General features: G+C 42.0%; 1 protein-coding gene across 1 annotated transcript in view; it reads right to left on the bottom strand.

Moving 5' to 3' along the window:
* Positions 1–10,662: 10,662 nt before the first annotated feature.
* Positions 10,663–26,172, bottom strand: part of LOC145396963 (uncharacterized) — a 301,105-nt gene continuing 285,595 nt past the window's right edge. The window contains exons 15-16 of the mRNA XM_080270195.1: positions 20,034–20,177; positions 10,663–10,863 (exon numbers count right to left, since the gene is read on the bottom strand). Of these exons, the coding sequence (XP_080126321.1) occupies positions 10,663–10,863; positions 20,034–20,177 (345 nt within the window). The remainder of the gene's footprint in view (positions 10,864–20,033; positions 20,178–26,172) is intronic.

Raw genomic sequence — 26,172 nt, 5'->3', positions numbered from 1 at the left:
TAGAGTTGAGTAAAGGTTTCTTAAATACTTATTGCTATCAAGAAGTCGGCTAGGCTTCTTCTCTAATTTGGCCTAAAGCTGCCATCTCTCCATCTTGAATTCCGATTTACAACAGTAGATAGCACGAAAAAGTGCTATGAAAACATGTAGAGTCATAGATTGCCTTCCACTTCCACTGAAATAAGCTGCAAGAAGACGATAATCTGGGCCAAGTTAAAGGAAAAGGACTATAGTCATAATTACTTCAATATTTTACATTAAATAGCCTAGCCTCGGGCCCCGGCACCTCGAAAATGCTTATATGGAATTTTTTGTTATATTATTTCGCTTTATATTCATGTGGAGCGGATAGAGAATGAAGGACTAACGAGGAGAATGTATATAGGTGAGGTAGAGGAGGGGGAGATGGAGGGGAAAACTGAGGATGAGATGGAGAGATGGAGTGAAGAGGTATATGAGAGAGGGGGGTGTAAGCTGGGGGGATGACAGTGAAATGGCAGGGGACAGGGCGACATGGAGGCGATTTGTTTGTAGACACCTCTTACAGGATTAAGGCACTTGGCTACAAACAGACAGGTAGATAGACAGATAGCCTGATAGATAGACAGAGAGATAGATAGATAGAATATTCACTCTCTTTTGTTCCGCAGCATTTTGTGGCTATATGAATGAATATAATGATATATGAAAAGCAGTCTTATAAAAAAAACTTAAGGTTGAGAAAGTTTTTGAATTTTGTACAAGCCCCCCACTCGTGATTATAAGTTAGATTAACCCCTTCGCCTGCGTTGACGTGTTCATCGTCATATGGGTGTGGCTGCAACTATACTCGTTGACGTGTTTGTAGTCATTTAAGCATAAAAACCTTCATCAGAGAAAAAGGTTTTGGCCGATTGGCGTCATTTTGGGAGGCGTCATAGTTTCCGCACCACTCGTCAAAAGTAAGGAGGTGGCAACTGTGGTGCCCGAGATGGGTGGCAGCATGGACAGGTTGATTAGTTCCACACCGGCTGTCGAGGAAGAAGGTAGCGTGTGGCGGGCCCTTCTATTTACCCATCTCCCAGGCGCACGTCATGTTCCACTATACCAATAGTGCTTGTGTTTACTTTTTGGGCACTATTGTGATTAGATTTGGTGTTTGCAATAGGGAATTAGGTTTTTGTGAATCATTCCTGGCAGTTATCATCCGTTGGCCCAGCAAAGATTGTGCTAGGCCTACCCTGTTTTTTGCCATGTCCCAACAGCTACACTCCCTCTACCCTGCACCAAATGTGAGTATTCAACCATTGGACAATAATGACAGTGAATCAGGTGAATATAGTGTGCAATAGCTAGTGAGCAAGGACATGGTGAAACGTTTAGCAGGGGAGGCGGGAAACCGGCTTACAACATGGCGTTGTCTTGAATGGAAGATTTGCCAAGGTGATAATGAAGTCCTTGTTTTATGCTGATATATGGTGGATAGTGTTAGTGTGCAATAGATAGGAGTATAGTGCAACGAGTGTACGTGATAAAATATTGACTGAGGCATGAGTCATGTATGCCTTACAGCCACAGTACGCCATTGTCAGGAGAGGATAAATAGAGGAGGTTTATAGGGATATTTGGTTTTATCATATTGTTATATTTATTCCGTATGCTTTTTGTGTGAAATAAGGCATCAGTGTTATAGTGATATGTTTATCGTATGCTTGTGTGGATGAACATAAACTTTGCACCACGTGCTCGTCAGAAGATATCGTGTGCAATACCTTAGGTATCGCAAATGTGACAAACTGAGCACATTCCTGTACTGTTGTGGTGAAAAATACTGTCTTTCTCATAAAATGTTGGGTTTGGTTATGTGTTGTGAAATAAAAGCGTAAACACTGCAGTGTCTTCTGGTAAGGGAAACATCATCTGCTACACCTTAGCCCACAGGTAAGAGCCACTTAATTGACCTACTGAAGACGTGGATGCACTTGTAGTGGTGTAGTATACTGTGTATCTCTTGTACTGATAGATTTGGTTATGTTTTATGTGAAAAGACAATGAAAGACTGACCCACGTGCTCGTAAGAAAGAGAACGTGTTGTACAGCTGAGTTAGCACAAAGGTAGCGAAATGCGACACAAGATACAGAACACGTGCATTTACATTTTGGTGAAATGTACCGTGTATCTCATAAAGTAATAGATTTGATTATGTTTTATGTGAAAATAACATGAAAGACTGAACCACGTGCTCGTAAGAGAACATCTCGAACACCTGAGTTAGCACAAAGGTAGCAAAATGCAACGTGAGATACGTAATTTTAGATGGTGTAATATACTGTTTATCTCATAAAATGATAGATTTGGTTATGTGTAATGTGAAAAGAAAGTGAAAGTGAACCACGTGATCGTCTGAAAATCATCGTCTGCTACACCTTACCACCCAGGTAGGGGCCACGTAATTGACCTACGAAAGACATGCATGTACATGTGGTGGTGAAATATAGGCTACTGTGTGTCTCATAAAGTGATAGATTGGTTTATGTTTTATATGAAAATAACGTGAACGACTAAACCACGTGCTCGTAAGAAAGAGAACGTCTCGTACACCTGAATTAGCACAAAGGTAGCAACATGTAATGCGAGATATGGAACACTTGCATTTACATTTTGTTGGTGAAATATATTGTATTTCTTATACAATGATAGACTTGGCTATGATTCGTGTAAAAATAACGTGAAAGGCAGAACCACGAGCTTGTAAGAAAGAGAACATCTCGTACACCTGAGTTAGTACAAAGATAGTGAAATGCAATGCGAAATACGGAACCCATTATGTTTTATGTGAAAATAAAGTGAAAGACTGGACCACATGCTCGTAAGAAAGAGAACGTCTCAAACACCTGAGTTAGCACAAAGGTAACGAAATGCAATGTGAGATAAGGAACACATGCATTTACATTTTATTGGTGAAATATACTGTAATTCTCATACAATGATAGACTTGGTTATGTGTTATGTGAAATAAAAGCATAAACACTGCAGCGTCTTCTCGTAAGCGAAACACCGTCTGCTGCACCTTAGCGCACAGGTAAGGGTATATGGAACACGTGCATTTACACTTTAGTGGTGAAATGTACTGTGTATCTCATAAAAATGACAGATTTGGTTATGTGTAATGTGAAAAGGAAATGAAAGAGTGAACCACGTGCTCGTGGCCCCTAGCTGTGCACTAAGTCAGGTGTAGGAGGCGATGCTTTTCAAGGACATACACGTATATCATGAATCCTTGCATTGTGCCAGTGTTGAGCAAAGCTCTTGGCTGGCTGTGAATAAAATATCATAACTCCTTTATTTCAGTTCACACCCCTAGCACAGCATATTGAAGTACCTAGCCTGAGGTACCAATCCCTTTGACAGCAATTCATTCTCCAGTTGGCTTACAACGACTTCAGTATTGCAGAGATGAAACGCGGGTTGGCACCTCACCAGTGGAAGAAGCTCCTCAACGAGATTGAGTCGCAGAGCGACATCGAGAGCGACCATTCTGGGGTGGAGGAGGTTGAGCTGACGCAATCCGGTCAGCAAGTGCAGCTTCCCTGCCGCCTTCCATCACGGGAGACAACACCACCATCATCAGCTGGCCCCATGGGAGAACACTCCCCACCTCTAGGACCTGCTGGTCCCACCACTCTCTTTGTTGGCTCCAAATCTCCAGGCCCCTCTGCCCCCTTTAGCAAGCCAGTGTCACTGGAAGCCGGGCCATTGTTCATTGTGATGGCTCCTCCACCCGTGTCTGCAGTGCAGGATGGTACGGTGACATCCTCGCCGGCGAGGCTGAGGAGACTGGTGTCCCCAGAGCCCTCTGTCTCATCTTCGTCATCGTCCGAACGTCTCCTCCTAGAATAAGGCTGCTGCCTGGACATGGGGAACGTCCAAGAGGTCGGAGGGCAGGCCGAAGAGTGTTGACAGGCCAACCTGCTGCAACCGCCGTTGGAGGATCCGGGGTGGAGCAGTGGCCCATTCACACCGAACCACGGCCCATTCACTGGCTCCCCAGGGATCAAGGTGGATATCCCAACAATTCCTCTGCAGTTCTTCCAGCTCTTTTTCACGTGGGAGTTGTTGTCATATCTCACTGTGGAAACCAACTGGTACGTCACATTCCTGGGAACTCAGGTGGATACCTGGTTCTCCTGCAATGAAGAGGAGATGGCCAAGCTCCTGGGGCTATACCTTTTCATGGGGGTTGTGCACATGCCGACCATCAGGCACTATTGGAGGAGCTCTGAGCTGCATGAGTACCCTAGAATTTGGCGGGCGATGAGTGGAAGGTGCTTCATCGTCATCCTCTAGCACTTCCATAACTTGAACTCACTTGCCATACCCTGGGACCACCAAAATTGGCTGATCCATGTTTCCACAGTCATGGAGTACCTCCTTCATCGGTTCCAGTCAGTGTACCAACATGAGGAGCAGCTCAGCCTGGATGAGGGCTGTCTGGGGTGGAAGGGCTGGCTGTCCTTCCACGTGTACAACCCCCTAGAAGCCCATCAAGTACTCCAACAAGCTTTACATGAACCTCGAGGTCTACACAGGGGTGCAGCGGACTCTCGAGAATATCGTGTACAGCCTCTTGAAGCCGTTGAAGGACCAGGGCTATAAGTTGTTCATGGATAACTACTACAATTCTGTAGCCCTGTGAAAACGACTCTTCCCTGCAGGCCTTTACATGTGTGATTCCTACGGATGCCTAGAGGAGCACCACGCCAGCTGCAGGCCATCGCCAGGGCTAAGAGCCTGCCTGACGGGGACATGGCATAGAGGCACAAGGACAATGTGCTATTCCTGCTGTGGAAGGACAAGTGCATTGTGAATACGGTGTCCACTTTCCAAACCACCGACACCATTTTGAAGAGGGTTCTAGGAAAGGTGCGGGGTAATGATGGGCAGACAACCTTTTTGGAGAAGGTCGTTAACAAGCCCGTCGTTGTGGAAGACTACAATAGGTACATGGGTGGGGTGGATCATTTTGATCAGATGGTCCAGTACTACCTCATCCAACGGCGAACTGTCAAGTGGACGAAGAAGATCTACTTCGTCCACATGGCACTCTTCAATGCGTTCGCCTTGTACAAAAAGTACAGATGCGGGACAGTAACTCTCATTGAATTTGTGGAGCAGATCATCTAAGATCTGCATTTCCTTGAAGAGGACTGGCCCGCATCTGGAAACATACTTCACTACACCCCAGATCTACCTACTCGACGCCCAGCACCAGCAACACCTGGCACCCAGCAGGCACAGGCACTAGTGCCAGGATGGGCCCAGCCACCACCAGCACCAGCACTGCCTGCAGGACAACCACCACAGGCCCCATCACCGACACCAGCACCACCTGCAGGAAACCCATCACAGGTGCCATCATCACCACCAACACGGCCTGCAGCATGGCCATCACAGGTGTCACTGTCGCCACTGGCACTGCCTGCAGGAGGCTCATCAGGGGTGTCAGCACTGCCATCACCTCCAGTTGCTGGTCTGTCGGGAGAACCCATACCTGGGCCTGCAGCTCCCGCATGACAGGACCATGGAGCACGAGGGCATCCAAGCAAGCATCACCAGGTGATTAACAACAACGTGAGGATGGATCGCACTCTGGACCACCACTGGGTGAGGATCCCCAACAAGAGTAGACTCAGGAGTACCAAGTGCTTCAAGTTGGAGGTGAGGAAGGACACAAGGAACATGTGTCCAGTATGTGATGTGCCTCTTTACATGGATGATTGACCGGTACCACACCGAGCGATACCTTCACTATGGAGCGCACACACACACACACACACACACACACACACACACACACACACACACACACACAGAACAAAACTCCTCACCTCCCAACCCATCTGGTCCTGCAGGAAGATCATCGTCGCTGGAGAAGTACGTGATATTCTTTTTTTATTTATCTCTTTACTTATCTTTATGTCAGTATATATACACATACAAATATATTGTTATTTACCTCAACACAAATGACGAGGAAATAAGTAAAGCTTCAGTTTCAGTTGCTAGCAACAGGTTTAGTGTTCATGTGCCGTTTCTGAGAGGACTAAAAACAAAACAGAAGTAATTATATAAAATAGTTGTTGGTATAAAACCAAAGAATGCCTAGCTAGCAAACATAAAAATGTCTGCGCGCTACGGGAAAATAACGTAAGTGAGCGAGGCTGGCGATGGATCAGCGTGTGGGAAAATACACCGTAATTTTTTGCATTTTTCTCGAAAACTATGAGGCCTAGGATCACCGTTTTGGCTCAAATGAAAGCCAATGAAATTCTGCATAGGATGATAAAATAAAAATATAACAGTGGCAGAAAAGTTTTTTGCTAGAGCTCCTCGAATAAAAAAAAAAAAAATCTGTATTGGAAATGGGTTTTACTTTTTCACTTATTACTTGAACACGATACCTCGCATCAAACTGGGACCTCTGGCATGCAAAAGCTAATAAAATTCTCTTTCCAATGATGGTATAACATGTAGAGATTGGTTAATAAACATTCGAGAAAGGGGTGACCAAACTCTTTGTCCAGTCATGAGGAATGATATCAGTCTGCCAAATGGCTTCTATGACTGCGTTTAACCTCTTGTTCATGGCTTCGACCCCAGCTTTGATCAGTTCTGCTGGGATTTCACAAACACTAGTTGCTCTACCACTTTTTAATCTAGCCACTGCCTTCTTTATTTCATCTGGAAAAGGTACGACCTTGTCAATTGGTGGGACAGCAGTCAATGGTTGTACACCAGCCAACAGCAGCTTTCCACTGGGAGGTTCGGCCATGTACTGCTGCTCAAAGTACTCAGCCCAACAAATCTTATACCCACTTACCTCTGACACGAGCCATCCATCTGCTGTCAGAACAGAGTTAATCTGAGAGGTGAGTCTGGAGTGGAGCTTCTTCAGGGCTTGGTAGGCGGGTTGGTCATTTACATGAAAATGGCCTTCAACCTCCTCAGCGACTTCCCTGACATACCTCTCCTTGTCCCTTCTCAGTAAAACTCATGCCTGTCGAGACAGAAACCTACGCTGTTCCCAGTCCCCAGCCAGTCTGGCAGCACGACTCTCCTCAGTTGTGGTCAGCATCCCCCACCTGATGAATCCCCTCCCTGAAATTGGGCTGTCTCCAATACACTGAGCATTGCAAACCGATTTGAGACTGCCACAGCATACTCATTTGCACACTCTTCATCCCTGAGTTTCTCAAGATGGAACCTTTTTTTTTTGGTGGCATCTTGAGAATTTCTCAGTTTTGGTTTGAATCCTTAGAATAGTAACATCAATTCTGTAATCAGGAGCAAATAACTCTGCACTCCTGAAAACGCTGCAGGTCTGAAAGATCGTCCACTGTGTACTAATAAGAATGTGATCAATCTCCTTAGCAACCCCTCAGGTATTGAGATACCAAGTCCAATGGTGAAAATTTGGCCACTGGAACCAGGATCAGCAATTCTTAAGTTAGAGGATTTTGCGAAATCCAAAAGGTAAGAACGATTGGAGTTCCTAGTTCCAGAGCAATGGGGAACCACACAATCCCTGTAGCCCCCCCTGTTTGTGTCAGTAACTGCATTAAAGTTGCCGAAGACCAGAAGTGTATCCCACAAGGGGCACTGTTCCACAACAGTCATGTTTGGTGTAGAATAGCTTTTTCTCTTGAACATCACTCATCTCTGTTGGAGCATACACTGCAATAAGAGAGATGAAGCCCAAGGAGTGCTTCATTCTCATAAGCATTATACACTCGTCAACCTGAGTAACCCTGTCAACACAGGAGACAAAGTGAGCAGCAACTTCCTCAGCGACACCCCTAAGATGGGTAGGCCTACCATTGTCACAGCCAGACCAGTAGTATGTGTAACCATCGCTTCTTATCTCACCATGCAGGTCGCATCACTTCAGACAGTGCAGCTATGTCGACCCCACATTGCCCCAACTCTCGTGAAACAAAGGCAGTCGATCATCCTTTGAAAGGCTTAGAATGTTCCAAGCAACCCTCAATGCTTTCCAAATGATAAACCTGCGCTTGGTGCCCAGGGCTCGCGTGTCCTTTGCACCACCATGACTTGAATCAAAAGGAGGGCCTGGGCTAGGGGGTCCCTCCCCCCCATCATTCATTCACTGGGACCTGATAGGCTTTACCAAGCAACCGTCACGGTAGGCGCCAGCATGACAGGGCCCAAAATGCCCTATCAGGCCGGTGCCCAAGGGAGGACCCCCCGTCATAACTGGGTCAGGGTCAGGCAACATGTATAGACTCCTCTCCCTCTTCCTTCTCCTGTTTCACGCACGTTGTTTTTTACAGGGAGGGGATGCATCCCCACCCCAACCTCCCAAGTCGGGAGAGGGCTCGCCACTAGCCTATGGGCAGGGGCGTGGGATCCCTGTCTATGGCTGTCCAGGATTTACCTCAGCGTTTTCCTTCTCCTAGGTGAAATGCAAATCAAGGCTAATGAGCTCCACCAACCCTACCAGATGGCCGTTGGCAATGATTTCTCTTCCGCCCTCTGACAGGTCTTGTTTTTCACCCTGCAGGGTGTCTAATATATATAGGTAACACTGAAATATTAGGATAATAGCAGAAATGGATTTATCCATCCTTAAAACCCATAATAGGTGGTATTACATGACCAACTGTGAATTTTAGTAACAGAGCTATATATGCACCCCATGCCGATGGTGGCTTTCTTGAATTTTTCGTCCCACATGGTTAGCCTACTCGGAAAGTTTAGAATGTTTGTTGATTTTGACTTAGGAGGCATCTATGTAACTTTCCTGAAAAAAATCAGCTTTCTAGAATTTTATCCCAGTTGTATCCTTAATGCTTCTGTGCTAAAATGTAAAATCTGTTACAGAGTAACTTGTTATACGAATAATTTCTCAAGAGATGATGGGATATTACACCACGATTGTCGGGAAGAAACTATGGTTACAAACAGTAGACGATATCGGTACATTTGAGGAAGGTAGTGGAGTAATCTTTATTGTTATTATATCTCAATTGATGTTTTGGTATTTTAATTACCACTGTAAAATAATATACCGCCTATGTCAGTCAGGTTGAATGAACCCTTGACCAACATGAGTGAGGTTTCAGGAATGTAACGTAAGTTATATAATTCCTTGGTTTGTGTTGTTACCCAGAATAATGTAAAACACGAATGGTAAACAATTTTTTTTTCTTTATAAAAACGACATTTTCCCAGCCCACTATGAGAAGGAAAAGTATTCATGGGTATACTGTGTATCAGGTTGAGTCTTTGTGATGGAGGGATGACCAAACAACGACACACCATCCAGTAAGGGTGGAAAGGGGAGTAACCCCTCCACCTAGACTGTATCAAGTTCTTCATTCCGAAATTGTACCTTACGGACGGATTTTATTTTTTTATGTTTTATGTGTGTACTTCGGATGATAATATTATTTGCCATTAACCAGCCTGCCCATTAATTGATCTAGTGCTCATTTGTTTACTCTCAGATAGCTCTATCGTCTCGTAGTATGGTGTTCCGAGTACAGGTCATTATGACGGAGTGTTTGAACAAATGTCCTCTTATTGTACTTTACATCTTTCCATCTACGGTACCACAGACCACACCGACTTCACCATTCAACATCCAGTTTTTGTTGCCTCGAAGTGCATTAATACTGGGACCAGAATCGACTTCTTCTCTCATGACGCAAATTATCCGATCACACAGGTCGGGATGGTGAATGGACAAAGAACATCTGCAGTTATTGGTACTTATTTTTTTTCCATTGTTATGTACATTATGTCTAACAGAAGTTGCCTACCCAGACCGTGTGGTAGGGAACGGGTTGTTCAGTTTTTTATCTCGACCTACAAAATCCCGCAACTCGTCAGAACTTCATCCCTTTTTTGTGGCGGTGATGGAGTAGGCAAGGCACCGCTTTTGCCAGTAAATTGTAAATCTTGTTTCAGAGACAAGAACAAAGTTTCTCCGTTTTTTTGTACTCTGCATTTTAACAAATTAATGTTCACAGCATTTATATTAATGATTCCCAGAAAACCTCAAGAAATGGAAGCTTGCATAGAACTTTGTCTTCTCAATTTACACAAACGGCTTTATACCCAATTCCGGCCTCAATATTCCTGGCATATTCTCAAAATATACTTATTAGCAGTAGATATATCACCGACGTAGAGACAGGAGCCCACTGTCCACGCTACACGAGCTCTCTGCCCACATTGCAGAAGCCCTCTACCTTCGCTATAGAAACACTGCTGACACTGCAGAGCTTTGTCTTGTACAGTACCATGGCAGTGATGGCATGACATGTACACCAGTTACCAATTGACTTACCTTTTTTTTCCTACGCCTTTCAGAGTTGACCCCTTTATGATCGAGGGTAATGTCAAGAAGTTACATTAATCATTCTTGGCTTTGAATTCTGTTTCGAAAGTTGACATTAAATGAAACTGTACAACAGGCTGGGTGGGGCTTAGTGTACATTGCGAACATAGAATTTTCATAAGATTTATTAATACACATATAAAACATAAGATCTTGTTAAGTTTAATTTTTCTTCATAATGACTTTATAGAGTTCATCAATAGTCGCTGCACTATTAAACATTTCTCATAATTTGAGTAAAATCATCTTCGTCTGTGAGTCAGTCTTTGGTGCTGTGTTGTTCCCTGTGAGCAAGACACAACTCTGCGAGAAACGCCAATACAGCAGAGAGGTGGCTAATGCCAAGGATGTAGAAGGCCCCTTGCATGTGCTCCACATTTAGGGGCAAAACTCGTAGCACCTCAGTGCCACTGTCTGTTTCTTCCTCCTTGTTGGTCTCTTTCTGCTTCATCCGGTTCTCCTGCCAATATAATTTATGATTAGTTATGCCTCACTTTTATCTGTTTGTGGTAAGATAAAGATAATTTCAATCTCATTTGTTAATGTGGGTACTAACGTATTTTCATGCAGTAGTTTTTCAGCCTTAATTCTCTGTTCTCTATGATTGGTTTCATGCCAACATCCACTGTATTTCATTTGACCAATATTCTTTCCGCTTCCTGTCGGTTACCTATCTCGTTTGCCATTTTATTTTTTTTCAAGAGAGAAGGAACTACAGGCCAGGAGTTCACATGATTGTTCCCTCCAAGAATAACAAAAACAACAAAAAGCCAAATTCAAAACTGTATCTTGGCAGTTGAAACCTTAAAAAATTCCAGTCTTTCTTCACACACACACACACACACACAGGGATTCAATCTAGGCGGACGTGCGTCACCGGCGCTCCGTACGAAATCATCACGGCCAGTGGCATTACCTAAATTTCTATCTTTGTATGAGTCAAGCTCAGTACCAGGTTAGACTAAATGACTGTTCATTATTAAAAGGAAAAAAATAATAAGTTTAAACAAGACTTGTTCAAACAGGAAATAAAACCAAGACGAAAGAATACGCTGAGTCATCTCTGAGGTTTGTTTAGACTACAACAACACGGAGATTGTAAGTACATGCTTTGCACTTTAAGTATTGCAAAATGGATACATACTTTAGTAAAGCAAATTTGGAAAAGAAAAGGGATAAAGGTAAAAAACCAAATGATGATTTCTACCAAGAACTGGTTGAAGTAGAGACTCACAATAGACTGGTCGAACGTGTAAACAAACTAGAAATGGCTTTCAAAAATGAAATTGATGAAATAAAGAAGCAGATGCACTTGCAAAAGGAAGAAATAGAAAAACTAGGAAGGGAGGCCAATAAGAAAGACACAACCATAAGTGAACTAACAGTGGAATTGAGTACACATAGGAAGAAAATGAGTGAAATGGCAAGTACAGTAGTCAATCACGAGAGTGTTATGGAAGAGTTCAAAAATGACACAGAGACAATTAGGCAAGTTAGCAGTCTTATTGACCAGAGCAGTGATATTGAGGAGAAGGTAACACAAGTGAATGAAGCTGTGCAAAGCTACAAAAATGATGTAGAAACCACGTATGATGAAATGGTGAAAGTAAAGAAAGACTTAGAAACAACAGTGGAGGAAAAAAGCATCAAAAAGGAGGTGAAAAGAATAATCCAAAACAATCCAAAGTTAGTCAGAGATTCAGTAGAGATAAACAAATCAATAGTAATCACTGGTATAGAAGAGGAAGAAGTTAAAAACAAGATCACAAGAGACAAAAAGGAGATGACAAATGTAATGAACTTACTGAAAGATGTATCAGAGGAAATCTGTAGTAAAGACATAGAGGAACACAAAAGGTTAGGGAAATACGAGAAAAGCAAGACAAGACCTCTAAAGGTGACTTTCCAGAGTGTAAACACTGTGGAAGAGATACTAAAAAATGGAAAGAATCTTATGGAAAAAGAGGAGTTCAAAAATGTATGGATAAAAAGATGCCTAACACAAGAGGAACTGGAATTACTGAAAGAGAAAATGGAGGAAGCAAAAACAAAAAACGAGGGAAGATTAGAAGAGGAGAAGAAGAAATTTTTTTTACAAAGTAATAGGATTGCAGGTACGAAAGTGATACACAAACAGGATGGAAGAAAAAGGAGGAAGGTAGTAGAACCATGTCATGACAAGTATATAAACAAGATGGTAAAGTTGATGTACTCAAATGTGGATGGAATGGTATCTAAATTACTAGAGATGAATGATTATGTCAGAGAAAATGAACCACAAATAATATGCCTAACTGAAACAAAATTAACACCAAGGATATCCAATGACATACTAAACTTAGAGTAATACAATATATGGAGAAGAGACAGAAATTTAAAAAAAGGAGGAGGAATTATAATATTAACTAAGAAAAATCTAAAAGTCAAGGAAATAAAACTAGATATACCATCACAAGTAGAACTGATTGCAGTAGAGCTCGACACATCTGAAGGTAAAGTAATTGTAGCCAATTTGTACATGCCACCCAGATCAAACGCATGGGAAAGAGACGAATATGAGGACCTGGCAGAGAGTACAATTCAGAGTATAAGATCATAGCTACATAAAATGGAAGAGAAATCGGAAAGAATTATACTAACTGGGAACTTCAATACAAATATAAATTGGAATACTCTAGATATAAATAGCCAAGAAAGCTGTTGGGACCAAAAGCTCCTGGATCTCGTACAAGAGTTTTTCTTAATGCAACATGTGAGGGAAACCACCAGAAAAAGAGGACTTGATGTACTTTCAGTGCTAGATCTAATATTTACTAGGCAAGAAAATGATATTGACAGTTTAATATATCACCCTCCACTCGGCAAAAGCGATCATGCAGTACTAAATTATAACTTCAGGATGGCATATGACATAGTAAACAGCAATGACAGTTACAAAAAGAGCCTAAACTATGAAAAGGGAAATTATCAAGACCTAAAGAAGTATTTCTTAGAAGTTGATTGGGAAAATGAGCTTAGAGGACAAAATTTAAGTGCTGTATATAATAAATTTTGTGAATTTTATGTAATAGGAGTCCAGAAGTACATCCCACAGCACAAAGAAGCAGAGAAGAAAATACAGATGTGGTTCAATACAGAATGTAAAAAATCAAAAGAAAGAAGAGATTTGTTGTGGAATAGATACAGAAGACACAATGGTGAAAGGGCGTATAATAATTACAAACAGGCAAGAAACGATTATACAAGAATAAGGAGGGAAGCCCAAAAACAGTTTGAGGAGGATATAATAAATAAAAGTAGTGATCAACCAAAGCTGTTTTACAGCTATATCAGAAGCAAAACCAACGTAAAAGATATAATACAATCCATTACGGACGAGGAAATCACTTGTACACAAGAGAAAGATATTTGTGAAGCACTAAATAAGAATTTCCAATTAGTTTTTACAGAAGAAAAAATTTTTGAGAGGGACTATGTGGAACACGCATGTCCACACATACTACCAGATATACAAATAGCAGAAAAAGTAATACAGGAGGAGTTGAGTAGATTAGACAGAGGAAAAGCAAGTGGTCCTGATGAAATTTCATGTTGGGTATTACGAGAATGTGCAAAAGAGTTAAGTAAACCATTATTTTTAATTTTCAAGAAATCCTTGAGTTAAGGTAAACTACCTGATATTTGGAAAAAAGCAAATATTGTCCCCTTATTCAAGAAAGGAAATAGACAAAATCCACTCAACTACCGACCAGTATCACTGACCAGTGTTGTAAGCAAGGTATTAGAAAAAAACTTATTAGAAAAGCTTGGGTAAATCATCTAGAAGAACACAGTATGATAACAGAAAGACAGTTTGGTTTCAGAAAAGGAAAATCATGTGTTACTAATCTGTTGAGCTACTATGACAGAGTAACAAACACAATACAGGAAAGGGAAGGATGGGTGGACAGTATCTATTTAGATTTCAAGAAAGCTTTGACACAGTACCACACCAAAGACTTTTAAGGAAACTGTACCATCAAGGAGGAATTCGAGGCAAACAGTTTTGTTGGATGCAAGACTTTCTCATAAAAAGAGAAATGAGGACAGTACTAAGAAGAAACTACTCATCATGGAAAGAAGTGACTAGTGGAGTACCACAGGGTTCAGTGCTGGCACCAATCATGTTTTTGGTGTATATAAATGATATAAACAGTAACACTGGAAATGAGAGCTATCTGAATATGTTTGCAGATGATGCAAAAATACAAAGGAGAAATACTAACTCAGACTCTTGCAAAGAGCTACAAGAAGAATTAAATAAACTTCATGAATGGAGTAGTACATGGCAAATGGAATTCAATATGGACAAGTGTCATGTAATCATGTTTGGTAAAAGTGGAAAAAGACCTCATTGGGATTATAAGTTAGGAAATAAAACCCTATACACATCAGAAAGAGAGAAAGACCTAGGTGTGATTATCAATAACAGACTATCTCCGGCTGACCACATCAGCGAGAAGGTACGGAACATGTATACACTGCTTGCAAATATGAGAATAGCATTCACATACATAAATGAAGACATGCTAAGAAGGATAATAACAGCATTCATTAGACCAACCCTGGAATATGCATCAGTAGTCTGGAGTCCTCATCTCAAAATGCATATAGACAAGATTGAAAAAGTTCAAAAGGCCGCTACAAGATGGATACCAAGCTTAAGGGACCTAAGCTACGAAGAAAGACTAAATAAACTGAATCTACCAACTTTACAGGAGAGAAGGAAAAGAGGTGACATGATAATGCTATATAAGTGCATATCAGGGAAGGAGAAAATAGACATAAATGATGGAGAAGCATCAGCAAGAGGACACTGCAAAAAACTGCATAAGAAGAGAGGTGATAAAGACGTAAGGAAATTCAGTTTCCCAAACAGAGCAATTGATCAATGGAATGCACTATCGAATGAAATAGTGTGTGCCAAAACAATTCACAAATTTAAGGATATGTACGATAAATATGGTTTAAGACACGGGACAGTACGAGCTTGACTCATTCCTGTAAAGATACAACTAGGTAAGAACAATTAGGTAAGGTAAGAACACTAATTCTGTGCTTCACTTCCCAGTCAACAATTGATGTTTTACCTACACTATATTTTTCATATCTCTCTGCTGACAAAAAGAAGTTCTCACTATTGAGTCTACCGTATATTTCTTTAATCTTCGTATATCAGAGGATATTAAAGGACTGTTGATGTACTAATCATATGTAATGAATAATCATAAAGTAAGAATAATTGTTCGTATGTCTATATTTTGAACTTACCAAGTATAACGTATCGCTCTCTGATTTTGCACCATTTACATTAAGAGATTTAGAACAAATATGAAAATTTCCAAAGAAGAAACTAATAAATACTACTTGCTTCTCAAGAGCACCGACCATTGCAAATGATGATAATATTTTAAAATAAAATAATAATAATAGTAATAATAATAATAATAATAATAATAATAATAATAATGACTAATTCCAGACAAATTCATTCATTCATTCATTGCCAGACGCCATGTATCCCAGGCGGGGTGGCCAAGGGCTTAGAGTTAATTGCTTTACAGGGAGGGGCACTAATCCTCCACCAACCCCACTTGACACGTAGGGATGCCAACAGCATCTGGTGTTCGCAGGCGGTCACCCATCCAAGTACTAACCAGACCCAACGTTGCTTAACTTCATATAAATCAATGTTTCATGTCACCAAAGTACTGACATAAGGAACTTGTCAATATCAGTAATATTCAAAAGAGTACAAAGGTGTTGCTGCCTCTGTGAGTATCAGTCCTACTTACTTTGTTAATGCTTTTAATATGATGATTGTTTATAATTTCTTTTTGGTTCTTGCCACCAAACGCATTAATTAACCTTAGAGCGGATCTGTAGTAATGAAGAGATTAGCGACGGGGTCAATTAAATGCTCATTTCCGAAAAAAAAAATCTCAAAAGCCGAATAAAATTATATGATGATCCTGTTTTTTTTTTTTTTTTTTATCCTTTTGTAGCTCATTTCACGTAGCGTAGAGGCAGAAACAGTGTAGCACTTCTACACCCTTTCCATTCCACGTTGTGTGTGTGTGTGTGTGTGTGTGTGTGTGTGTGTGTGTGTGTGTGTGTGTGTGTGTGTGTGTGTGTGAATAGCAGCATACTCTAATGTTCACCTTCTACTACACATCAGGATTCAAAATGGAGAGATTATAATTTTAGAGCAAGTTAGAGTAAACAGGGCATAGTAATAACAAAATAAAAACGCCACTGAAGTGATGTTGGTAAGGTTTTAAGCGTGATGACCCTGTAACAGTATGTCTAAAATGAATTGTATTTTTGAGAGAAGTACTCTTAAGCCATCTTGCTCTTTAAACTGTTTTATTTATTTTATTTTTTTCAATGCGAGGAAGAAGGAATCAAAGGCTAGGAGCCCACAAACCGTTCCTTCCAAGAAAAAGACAAAAACAAGACAAAAGAGAGCCTATTTCAAGGTCCGTTCATTTCAAGATGCCTGGAAACACTTCGTTTGAAAGACTGGAGATCATAGGAAGTATGAAATACAGACAGAGGGAGACAGTTCCACAGCTGACCTGTTGCATAAATGAAGGGCTAGGAGTAACGGTTAGCTCTTGCATTAAAGAGCTGGACAGAAAAGGGATGAGAGTTTGTTGCTAGACGAGTGCTAGGCACCGGTCATACAGGTGGAGGGATGCAAGCAGACAGTTAAGAAGAGCAGTGACCATGGAAGTAGCGATAGAAAGGAGATAAAGATGCAACAGTGTGGCAAAGAGCCAGAGGTTGAAGGGAGCTAGTAAGAGGAGGAGAGTTAATGAGACGAAAAGCCCTATTGAGAAAAGCTGTATGTGGGGAGTCTCCCCACACATGAGAGTTGTACTCTACACAGGGGCGAATAAAACCCGTGTATAAAGTCAACAACTGTGCAGAGGTAAAGAAGGTATGGAGTCGGCTTAGCACACCTAATCTCTTGGAAGCAGATTTTACAAGAGATGTAATATGATTTTTTCAAGATAAGTCCCGAGTGCATGAAACCCCAAGCATGTTCAAGGATGATGCAGGACTGAGCTGGATATTATTAAACATTAGTGGGTACTCCTGTGGAAGATTTTGTTGGGTTTACAGATGAACGAACTGAATCTTTGGGTGCATTAAAAGCAAGATTGTTTTTACTCCAGTCAGAGATACGAGTCAGGTAAGACATCAAGTGTGTCATAGCTTCATCCCTTGTTTGTTGAAGTGCTGAGATGGACGCTGCAGGAACCAAATGGAAAGGTGAAGGGTGGAATCACCAGCAAACGAGTGGATACGGTTAGATTTACAGCTTAGAAGGTCATTGATGAATTAAAGGAAGAGAGGTGGTGATAGTACAGTGCCCTGAGGAACACCACTGTTGATAGATCTAGGAGAAGAACGATGGCCGTCTACAACAGCTGCTATAGAACGACCAGAAAGGAAGCTAGAGATGAAGGCACAGATAGAAGGATAGAAACCGTAAGAGGGCAGGTTTGAAATTAAAGATTTATGCCAAAATCGATCGAAAGCTTTTGAAATGTCAAATGCAATGGCAAATCTTTCGCTAAAGTCCCGAAATGAGGATGTCCAGGAGTCTGAAAGGTAGGTGAGAAGATCGCCAGTGGAGCATCCCTGAAGGAACCCATACTGACGATCAGAAAGAAGTCTGTGATAGGAAAGATGCTTTAAAACTAATCTGTTAAGAATAGACTCGAAAACTTTTGAGACACAGGATGTTAAAGCAATTGGACGATAGTTAGAGGGTTGGGAATGGTTACCCTTCTTTGGGACTGACTAAATGAGAGCAAACTTCCAGCAAGAAGTAAAGGTACAAGTTGATCGACAAAGGTGAAAGAGTTTTCCTAGGCAGGGTGTAAGTACAGAAGCACAGTTCTTGAGAACAACTGTAGGGACTCCATCAGGCCCATAATGCCTTGGTAGTATTGAGGCCAGTGATGGCAGAAAATACATCAGCAGAAAAAAATTTAATGTCAGCCATCAGAAAGTCAGATGGGGGAAGTGATGGAGGAACAGCATCGGAATCAACTAAGGTGGAACTGGAGGAGAAAGTCTGAGCAAAGAGATCTGCTTTATCTGTACAGAGCCATCAGAGTAGAAAAGAGGAGGGAAGGATAACGAGGTAAAGTTGTTAGAAAAGTTTTTGGCAAGGAGCCAGAAGAAGCAGGAAGAATTTGAGTTGGAGAGTTGAGGGCATTTAGTACAGATGGAAGTATTTTTATCTGAGTGAAGAACAGACTTAGCACAATTCTGGGCAGAAACAAAAAAAAAAGGTGTGATTCAGGGGTGCATTGGTTCTGGTACCTTTTATAGGCCCTCTCCTTGTTGCGGACAGCATTAGAACAAGCGTGATTAAACCAAGGCTTTCCTGCATTAGTCAAAGGATATGAGAAAGGAATGTATGCTTCCATGCCCGACAGAATAACCTTTATAATGCGCATAGCACACTCAGATGGCTCCTAGCCGTGGAAGCAATAATTATTCCAGGGAAAAGCAGTGAAGTGCTACTTGAGGACCTCTCAGTCAGCAGCTCCAGAGTGCCACAGTCGACGTTTCTTTGGAGAAAGTAGGATGATACGGGAAAGGGTTTGCTGTCAGTTGCCTCAGAGAGCTGAGTCTCAGTTAAGAAGTGAAGGTGAGGTTTAAAGAAGGAGAGGTGGTATTCAACAGAGAGAAAGTTAGAGGAAAGGCCGCGAATTTTGCAGAAATGAAGAAGAAATGAGTCAGACAGTGGTTCCAGGCAGATAGTTGAGACGTCACCGGGAGAGGGGCTGGTGGTGGGGACATTTATGGTCCTCCCCCAGCGACTCCAAGGCATGGCTAATATGTGCCATTTTTCTTTTTCTAATTTTGAAAAGGAAATGTAGTGTGTACTGTGCATGTAGATTTGTGCTGACAGTTAGAGAAACTTGTACTGGAGAGCATGCTGTCCTACTCCCTGTGTTACTGAAACACTGAAAAGGTTCAGCAAAGGGGGATGGTCAGGAACTAGTCCTGAGGGTTGATGAAACGAGAGCTCCAGCTCTCCCTGTCATCAGCTTTCCATCCACCTTGGGCGTATTGCCTTGCTCGGGTGGTGCTACAGTCTACTCCTTAGATGTATACCTTCCAATGCTGTTTTTAAAAAACATTATCAGATATAAACACCAACATTGTTTTCCTCCACAATCACGTTACTGAAACTATACTTTGAGAAAAATCCACGTCATATTCACTTGCTAGAACGTCATATTCACTTATTGCCAGTATAAACACATTTACATGTTAATATTCTGAAATAACAGTCTTCTGATAAACGCATACCTCTAAAAGAAACGGTCATAACTATGAGTCTATACTTAATTATGAGTGCCCTCACCCCATCCCACACACATACTTACAGCTCAGTACTCCTTACCGACACGGCAGTGGGTGGCTGGCATCGTCTAGGATAAGAACCACTATCGTAGTGGGGGAAAGAACTAAACGTATGTAATAAGCTATTTACTTCTCACATTGACTTAGCTTTTTCTGACACTAATTTAGCTGGTTCAAAGGACGCCTATACAATCTTACCCGTGTGGCAACCCATACTGATTCCTTAAACCACTGTGACACTAAACCACTTTCAACGATCTTGTAGGTAACTAAATCAATCCTTGGCTTCAGTGGCGTATTACTCTGCAGACCAACCCCTACACTGAAGGGCAAGGTACACTCCTGGAATACAAATAAATATAATTAATCCATTAAAATGACATTAACAGCACTCTATGTATGTTCAAATACTTATTATTATTATTATTTTTTTTTTTGGGGGGGGGTCGGTGTATGTTACGAGTCCTTAGTCTAACAACTGCAGTGAAGCCTTGAACTAACCTTTATAAAACAACAACAAAAATCAGCATTTAGTTGCTGTGTGCTCTGCTTCATCTAAACATGAACACCCTGATCAGCAGATATCAAGCTTATACAGACTGACTTTCAAAGAATTTTACTCATGAGGTTTTGCAGAAGGATTTTCATATAGAAGTGCGGATGACGAAGTAAGAAAGTGTGCTGTGGTAAAGGACACAGCATTTCAGAGAGGAAAGAATGGACATTTTGAGAATTAACTCAAGTGTTGGTGCTGAAGTACAGAAGTCTGACAACCAAAAGGTTAATCTATTGTCTCTGAACAGGGCAAATTTTAAAAGATTTTGGTAATATGAAGATTTCTGAGGGTGATGGTATGAAATAGTACTGGTAGTGTTGACAATTATTTGAACTGCCTTGGGTAATGGTGGAGTATGTTCTCTATGCATAATATTTAGAGTAGTGAAAATGGTTACTTAGTGGTTTTTGTGGTGAGGGATGTGCAGTGCGCAAGATACAAATGGGAATGGTACTGTCTCGGTGTAAATCCTTGAACTTTGAGCCTCTCATTATGACCATGTTCAAGAGTAACTATTTTGTTTCTTGTGAATGTGATTTGTTTGTCGACTTATATATATCCTGTTCTTTTTATCGCGTGGTATTTGATTCTTATACATATGCTCCTGTCTCATTGTAGGAACTAAAAAACAGAGGAGGGGGTCCCTAGTCCTCTCACCCATAAATCCGAGAGAGTCAGGTGGAGGTTTGAGTATTCTGAATGCTGATGGTAAAGAGTGGATCCTGAATCAGCTGCTGTATGCGGATAATACAGCACTGGTGTCTGATTGGGAGGAGGGATTGAGACAGTTGGCAGAGGAGTTTGGAAGGTGTGTGAAAGGAGGAAATTAAAAGTAAATGAAAATAAGAGTAAAGTGAAGTGTACGAGGTTGGTAAATGGTAGGAGGATGGATATAGTTTTGAATGGTGAGTTGCTTGAGATGGTAGAGTGTTTTAAGTATTTAGGGTCACATGTTTCTGTGGTTGGAAGAGTATATGTAGAAGTGAACTTTAGAATGAATGAAGTAGGAAAGGTGCTGGGAGGAGTGAAAAAAGTGTTTAGAGTCGTTCGCTTGGAGTAATTGTTAAGAAAAGGCTCTATGAGGGTGTACTGGTACCGACTGCGTTATATGGGTCTGAAACATGGAATATGGGTGTAGCAGAGAGGAAATGTTTGAATGTAATGGAGATGAGGTGTCTGAGGAGTATGTGTGGAGTGATGCACGTGGATCGGGTGATAAATGATGAAATGTGAAGGAGAACTGGAGTTATGCGGGTGATGGCTGGTCGAGCTGAGCAGAGTGTTGCGACGGTTTAGGCATGTGGAGAAAATGGATGAGAAGCGATTGGTGAAAAAGATAACTGGATCGGATGTGTGAGGTGTAAGGCTGAGAGGAAGACCACGAATAAGATGGATGGACAGTGTGAAGAGAGCGTTAGATGCGAGGGATGTCTGTTGAGCAAGGAAGATTGGTTGTGTGTGATAGGAATGACTGGAGATAAACTGTGAATGAATAACTGGTGACGCGGCCCTGAGGGAATATTCTCCCGCATTTGGTCTGATCAGCTGATCAGGTTAGGAGCGGGCAAGGGGATGAATGCATTATGATGTGGCAGGGGTAAACCAGCTCCGCTGTCGGGCCCTGTTGCAGATGTCGCTGATTGCACTGCACAGGTGACCCTCGTGCGGTGTGGTGCAGTGAGGATCTGTCCCTAGCTAAGATACGAATAAATGTGTGTGTGTGTGGACGAGTAAATTGGGAGTGTGTCGTCCTGTCTCGGCTACCCCCCCTTTTGTTGGGTGAAGCACCATAGGTATCTTCGTAGATCGAGATATGTTCCTTTGCAAATGTGGGAATCATCTATCTATCTATCTATTGCCAGACGCCTCAATCCCGTTTGGGGTGGCCACAAACAAATCGCCTCCAAGTCGCCCTGTCCCCCGCCATTTCACTGCCCTGCTCCCAACTCACACCCCCCTCTCTCATATACCTCTCCACCCCGTCCCTCCATCTCATCCTCGGTCTCCCCCTCCCTCTTCCCCCCTCCACCTCACTCACATACACTCTCTTCGTCAGTCTTTCGCCCTCCATCCTCTCCACATGGCCAAACCACCTCAGTGTGTTCCTCATAACGCTTCCTATCACATCCACATCCACACCACAACGCTCCTTTATATCCTCATTCGTCTGCCTGTCTCTCCACGTGACTCCACAGGCTCCTCTTAAATAACTCATTTCCACTGCTCTCACTCTTGACTTGTGTCCTTCAAAAAAGGTCCAAGCTTCACTTCCGTACGTTAGAGTTGATATCACAATACTGTCATGTAGTAACTTTTTCACCTCCATGCTCACTTCCCTGTTTCTTATCACTGCTTTCAAGGAACCAGCAACCTTTCTTCCCTGCTGTACCCTTTCAAGCACTTCACCCTCCAAACCTCCATCCTTACTCATCACACTACCCAAATACTTAAACGTACTCACATTTTCCAATTCTTCACCATCTAACCTCGTTGTACATTCACTAACTTCACCTCTCTCAAAGACCATCACTTTACTCTTCCCTACATTCACCTTTAGGTTCCGTTTCTTACACACTCTCTCAAACTCATCCACCAAGCCTTGCAGCTCCCCTTCGTCTTCACTCAACAACACAGTATCATCTGCAAACAACAGTACAGGGAGTTTCCAAACACTATCCTCTCTCACCAGGGCCACTCCAACATCCACTACCCTACCTTGTACCTCTTTCATTACCCCATCCATGTACAGATTGAACAACCATGGAGACATGACACATCCTTGTTTCAAACCAACTTTCAAAGAGAAAAATTCACTTAGTTCACCATCCACACGCACTGCAGCCTTCGCACCATCGTACATACTCTTCACAGCATTCAACAACTTCCCATCTACTCCATATATTCTTAACACTTTCCACAATCCTTGTCTATCCACCCAGTCATATGCTTTCTCCAAATCCATGAAAGCGGCATACAACTTCTTTCCCTTCTCTAGAAACTTTTCCACTAAAGATCTAAGAATGAATATCTGATCTACACAACCTCTTCCCTTCCTAAAGCCTCCCTGTTCTTCTCCAACTAATTTCTCTGTTCTTTCTCTAACTCTGTCTATAAGTATCCTACCATACACTTTTCCTATTATACTAAGAAGACAAATCCCCCTATGATTACCACACACTTCTTTTTCCCCTTTTCCTTTGTACAAGGGAATAATTATACCTGACTTCCAATCCTCCGGGACTCTACCTTCCTCCCAGGCCAATCTGCACATCTTCCACATCCATTCTACTACTATCTCTCCCCATGCTTCAGCATTTCACCACACACTCCATCAATTCCTGGGGCTTTCCCCGATTTAACTTTCTTCATTGCTTCCACAACTTCTATCCTACTGATTTCTTCCTGTCTTCTCACCTCCCTCCTTCTCCCAGCCATTCCCCAGCCACTTATACTTGCATTACTTCCATCCTCTACGTTCAACAATTCCTTAAAGTGTTCTCTCCATCTGCTCACTTTTTCTCCCTTCTCCACTAGTAATCTACCATTTTTATCTTTCACTCCCCTGCTAACTTCACTTCCACCCTGTCTTACTCTTTTCACTTCTCTCCAGAACATTTTCTTACAGTCCCTCCACTTTACACTCAAAATCCTTCCAAATTCCTCATCCACTCTCTTCTTACTCTCTCTTACTAATCTTTTCACCTCTCTCTTCCTTTCCACATATAATTCTCTCTTCCGCCTCTCAACTTCTTCCACGCCCCTATTTCTCACCCATTCATTGTATGCTTTCTTCTTTTGTGCACAGCCTGTTTCACCTCTTCAGTCCACCACGCTGTTCCTTGTACCCCCCTCCGCCTTCTCTTCCTTCCACACACCACATCACATGCTGCACATATTTCTTCTGTAAATATCTTACACACACCTTCCACGTCTCCCATCTGCTCCAATTCATATTTGCCCAATCGTTCCTCCACTTCTCTCTTATACTCTGCCTTTTTCTCATCCTCTTGTAACCTTTCCACTCTCCTTGCAACTACTCCTTCCTCTCGTCTTTCCCTTCTTCTATTCCTCCATCTCACTTGCATCCTAATTCTGGCCACCACCAAGTAGTGGTGTATCGGTACACGGCTAGCACTAAATATCGTGCCACCGCTAGCACCAATAAAATGTATCGTCGCACTGCTGGCCACCAATAATGTAGCCGTTATGGAGTAGCAGTTGACTACATATTAAGTGTTCTGCTGTATAGTATAACTAGACCACCGTGTTGGATCGACGACACTGTCTGTATTACACGTCAGCTACTCGCCGTCACTGCCCGACACTTCCCACCAAAGGTCCTCTGCCACGAGAAGGTGGAAGCTGGTCTGTTATTAAGTGGTAGCGTAAGGTGACAGAAATGAGCAGATTAAATCTCTCTTTATTGGGTACAGAATAATATAACTGCGACCCTAGAGATATGTAGGAGCGACACCACCTCCCTTTATAACTGTAAAACGGCCTCTGACGCTGTACAGTCACCGAGCGGACTAGGGCGCGGTGCTGAGGTCAGCTAAAAAGTGAGGTGCCGAGCATTACATATACTCTGGGCTTATGCAAAAAGTAGAGATAAATGACAACTCTACTAGCACATTATACACCTCTATAAAATGGTATTAAGTACATTCACATATACCAACATAATAAATGGTTCCCCAGGACTTTACACTTACGCACTTATTCAGATATCTTTTCACTTCTCCTAACTTTCATTTTATAATTGAAACAGGGTGGCCCTTGTGGTCTGCCATCCACCTTCTTCCTATACCACAGCTAACAGCGAAATGATATTTGGTTGTTCATCATTCACACTTCATTACACACTGTTAATTATGACTAAACAGCTTTAAAAATTATTATGTAAAATGTGTGATACTACAACTTCATATGGAAAAAGATGTTGACACCAGAACATCGCTCGGCCACACCATTGACGTCCCCGTCGACATTGTTGTCCTAACTACCGTGTAGCCTAACCAGAGTGTAGGGTAGCTAACTATTCAGGAACATCCACTTGCAATCCTCGAGTACGGACACGTGGTTCAGTGGGTTCCTTAATTGGCGCCTTAATAGTAGCCTAAACCACAAACACAGGATAAGACCACAATAAGTAGAAGACCAACTCCATGACCAAAATAGGAAGGAGAAAGGTATGAAGGAAGATAGGACAGTACATAAGGCTCTAAATCAGTCCTGTTCAGGTGGGAGAGGAAGGTAAGCTCCTTTAATACATGAGACAGCCTGTTCACATTCAAGGAAGTAACATTGAATGAAGGTAAAAAGGGTCGTAACTGGGATGAGAAGTTCACTGTCAAAGCTAGATGATGCTTGCTAGGCAGAACTGCTATCTCTTTACTGTGTAACTCACAAAAATCAGGTGCAATATAGTACCCCTTTACTGTAAGGAATTGATTCTGCGAGGCACAAATCACAGTTACATCCTCTGTCTCAGGAAAATTCTGAGTCTAGTGGGATTAATCTCTATTTCCCTATCTACGTCCCCACTTCACTGTATCCATCTAACCCTGTCAGTAATTCCCCTCCCATATACAGGAAGATAAACTGACATAAAAAAGGATAGTTATGGTAAGTGACAGAACGGGACACATAAAATACACAGAAGTATATTTATTTCAAGGGAATTCTGAGAAACCTTTATTTCCACTCATCAACTAACTAACGTGTGTTGATTCAAGTGTGTGTGTGTGTGTGGATAATGCATGGACACTACCTAGATGAAAG

Source organism: Coenobita brevimanus, chromosome 40 (genome assembly GCF_032717465.1).
Source record: "Coenobita brevimanus isolate Jiangsu-jjx chromosome 40, ASM3271746v2, whole genome shotgun sequence".
NCBI lineage: Eukaryota > Metazoa > Arthropoda > Malacostraca > Decapoda > Coenobitidae > Coenobita > Coenobita brevimanus.
This window is presented reverse-complemented; position numbering and strand designations above follow the sequence as displayed.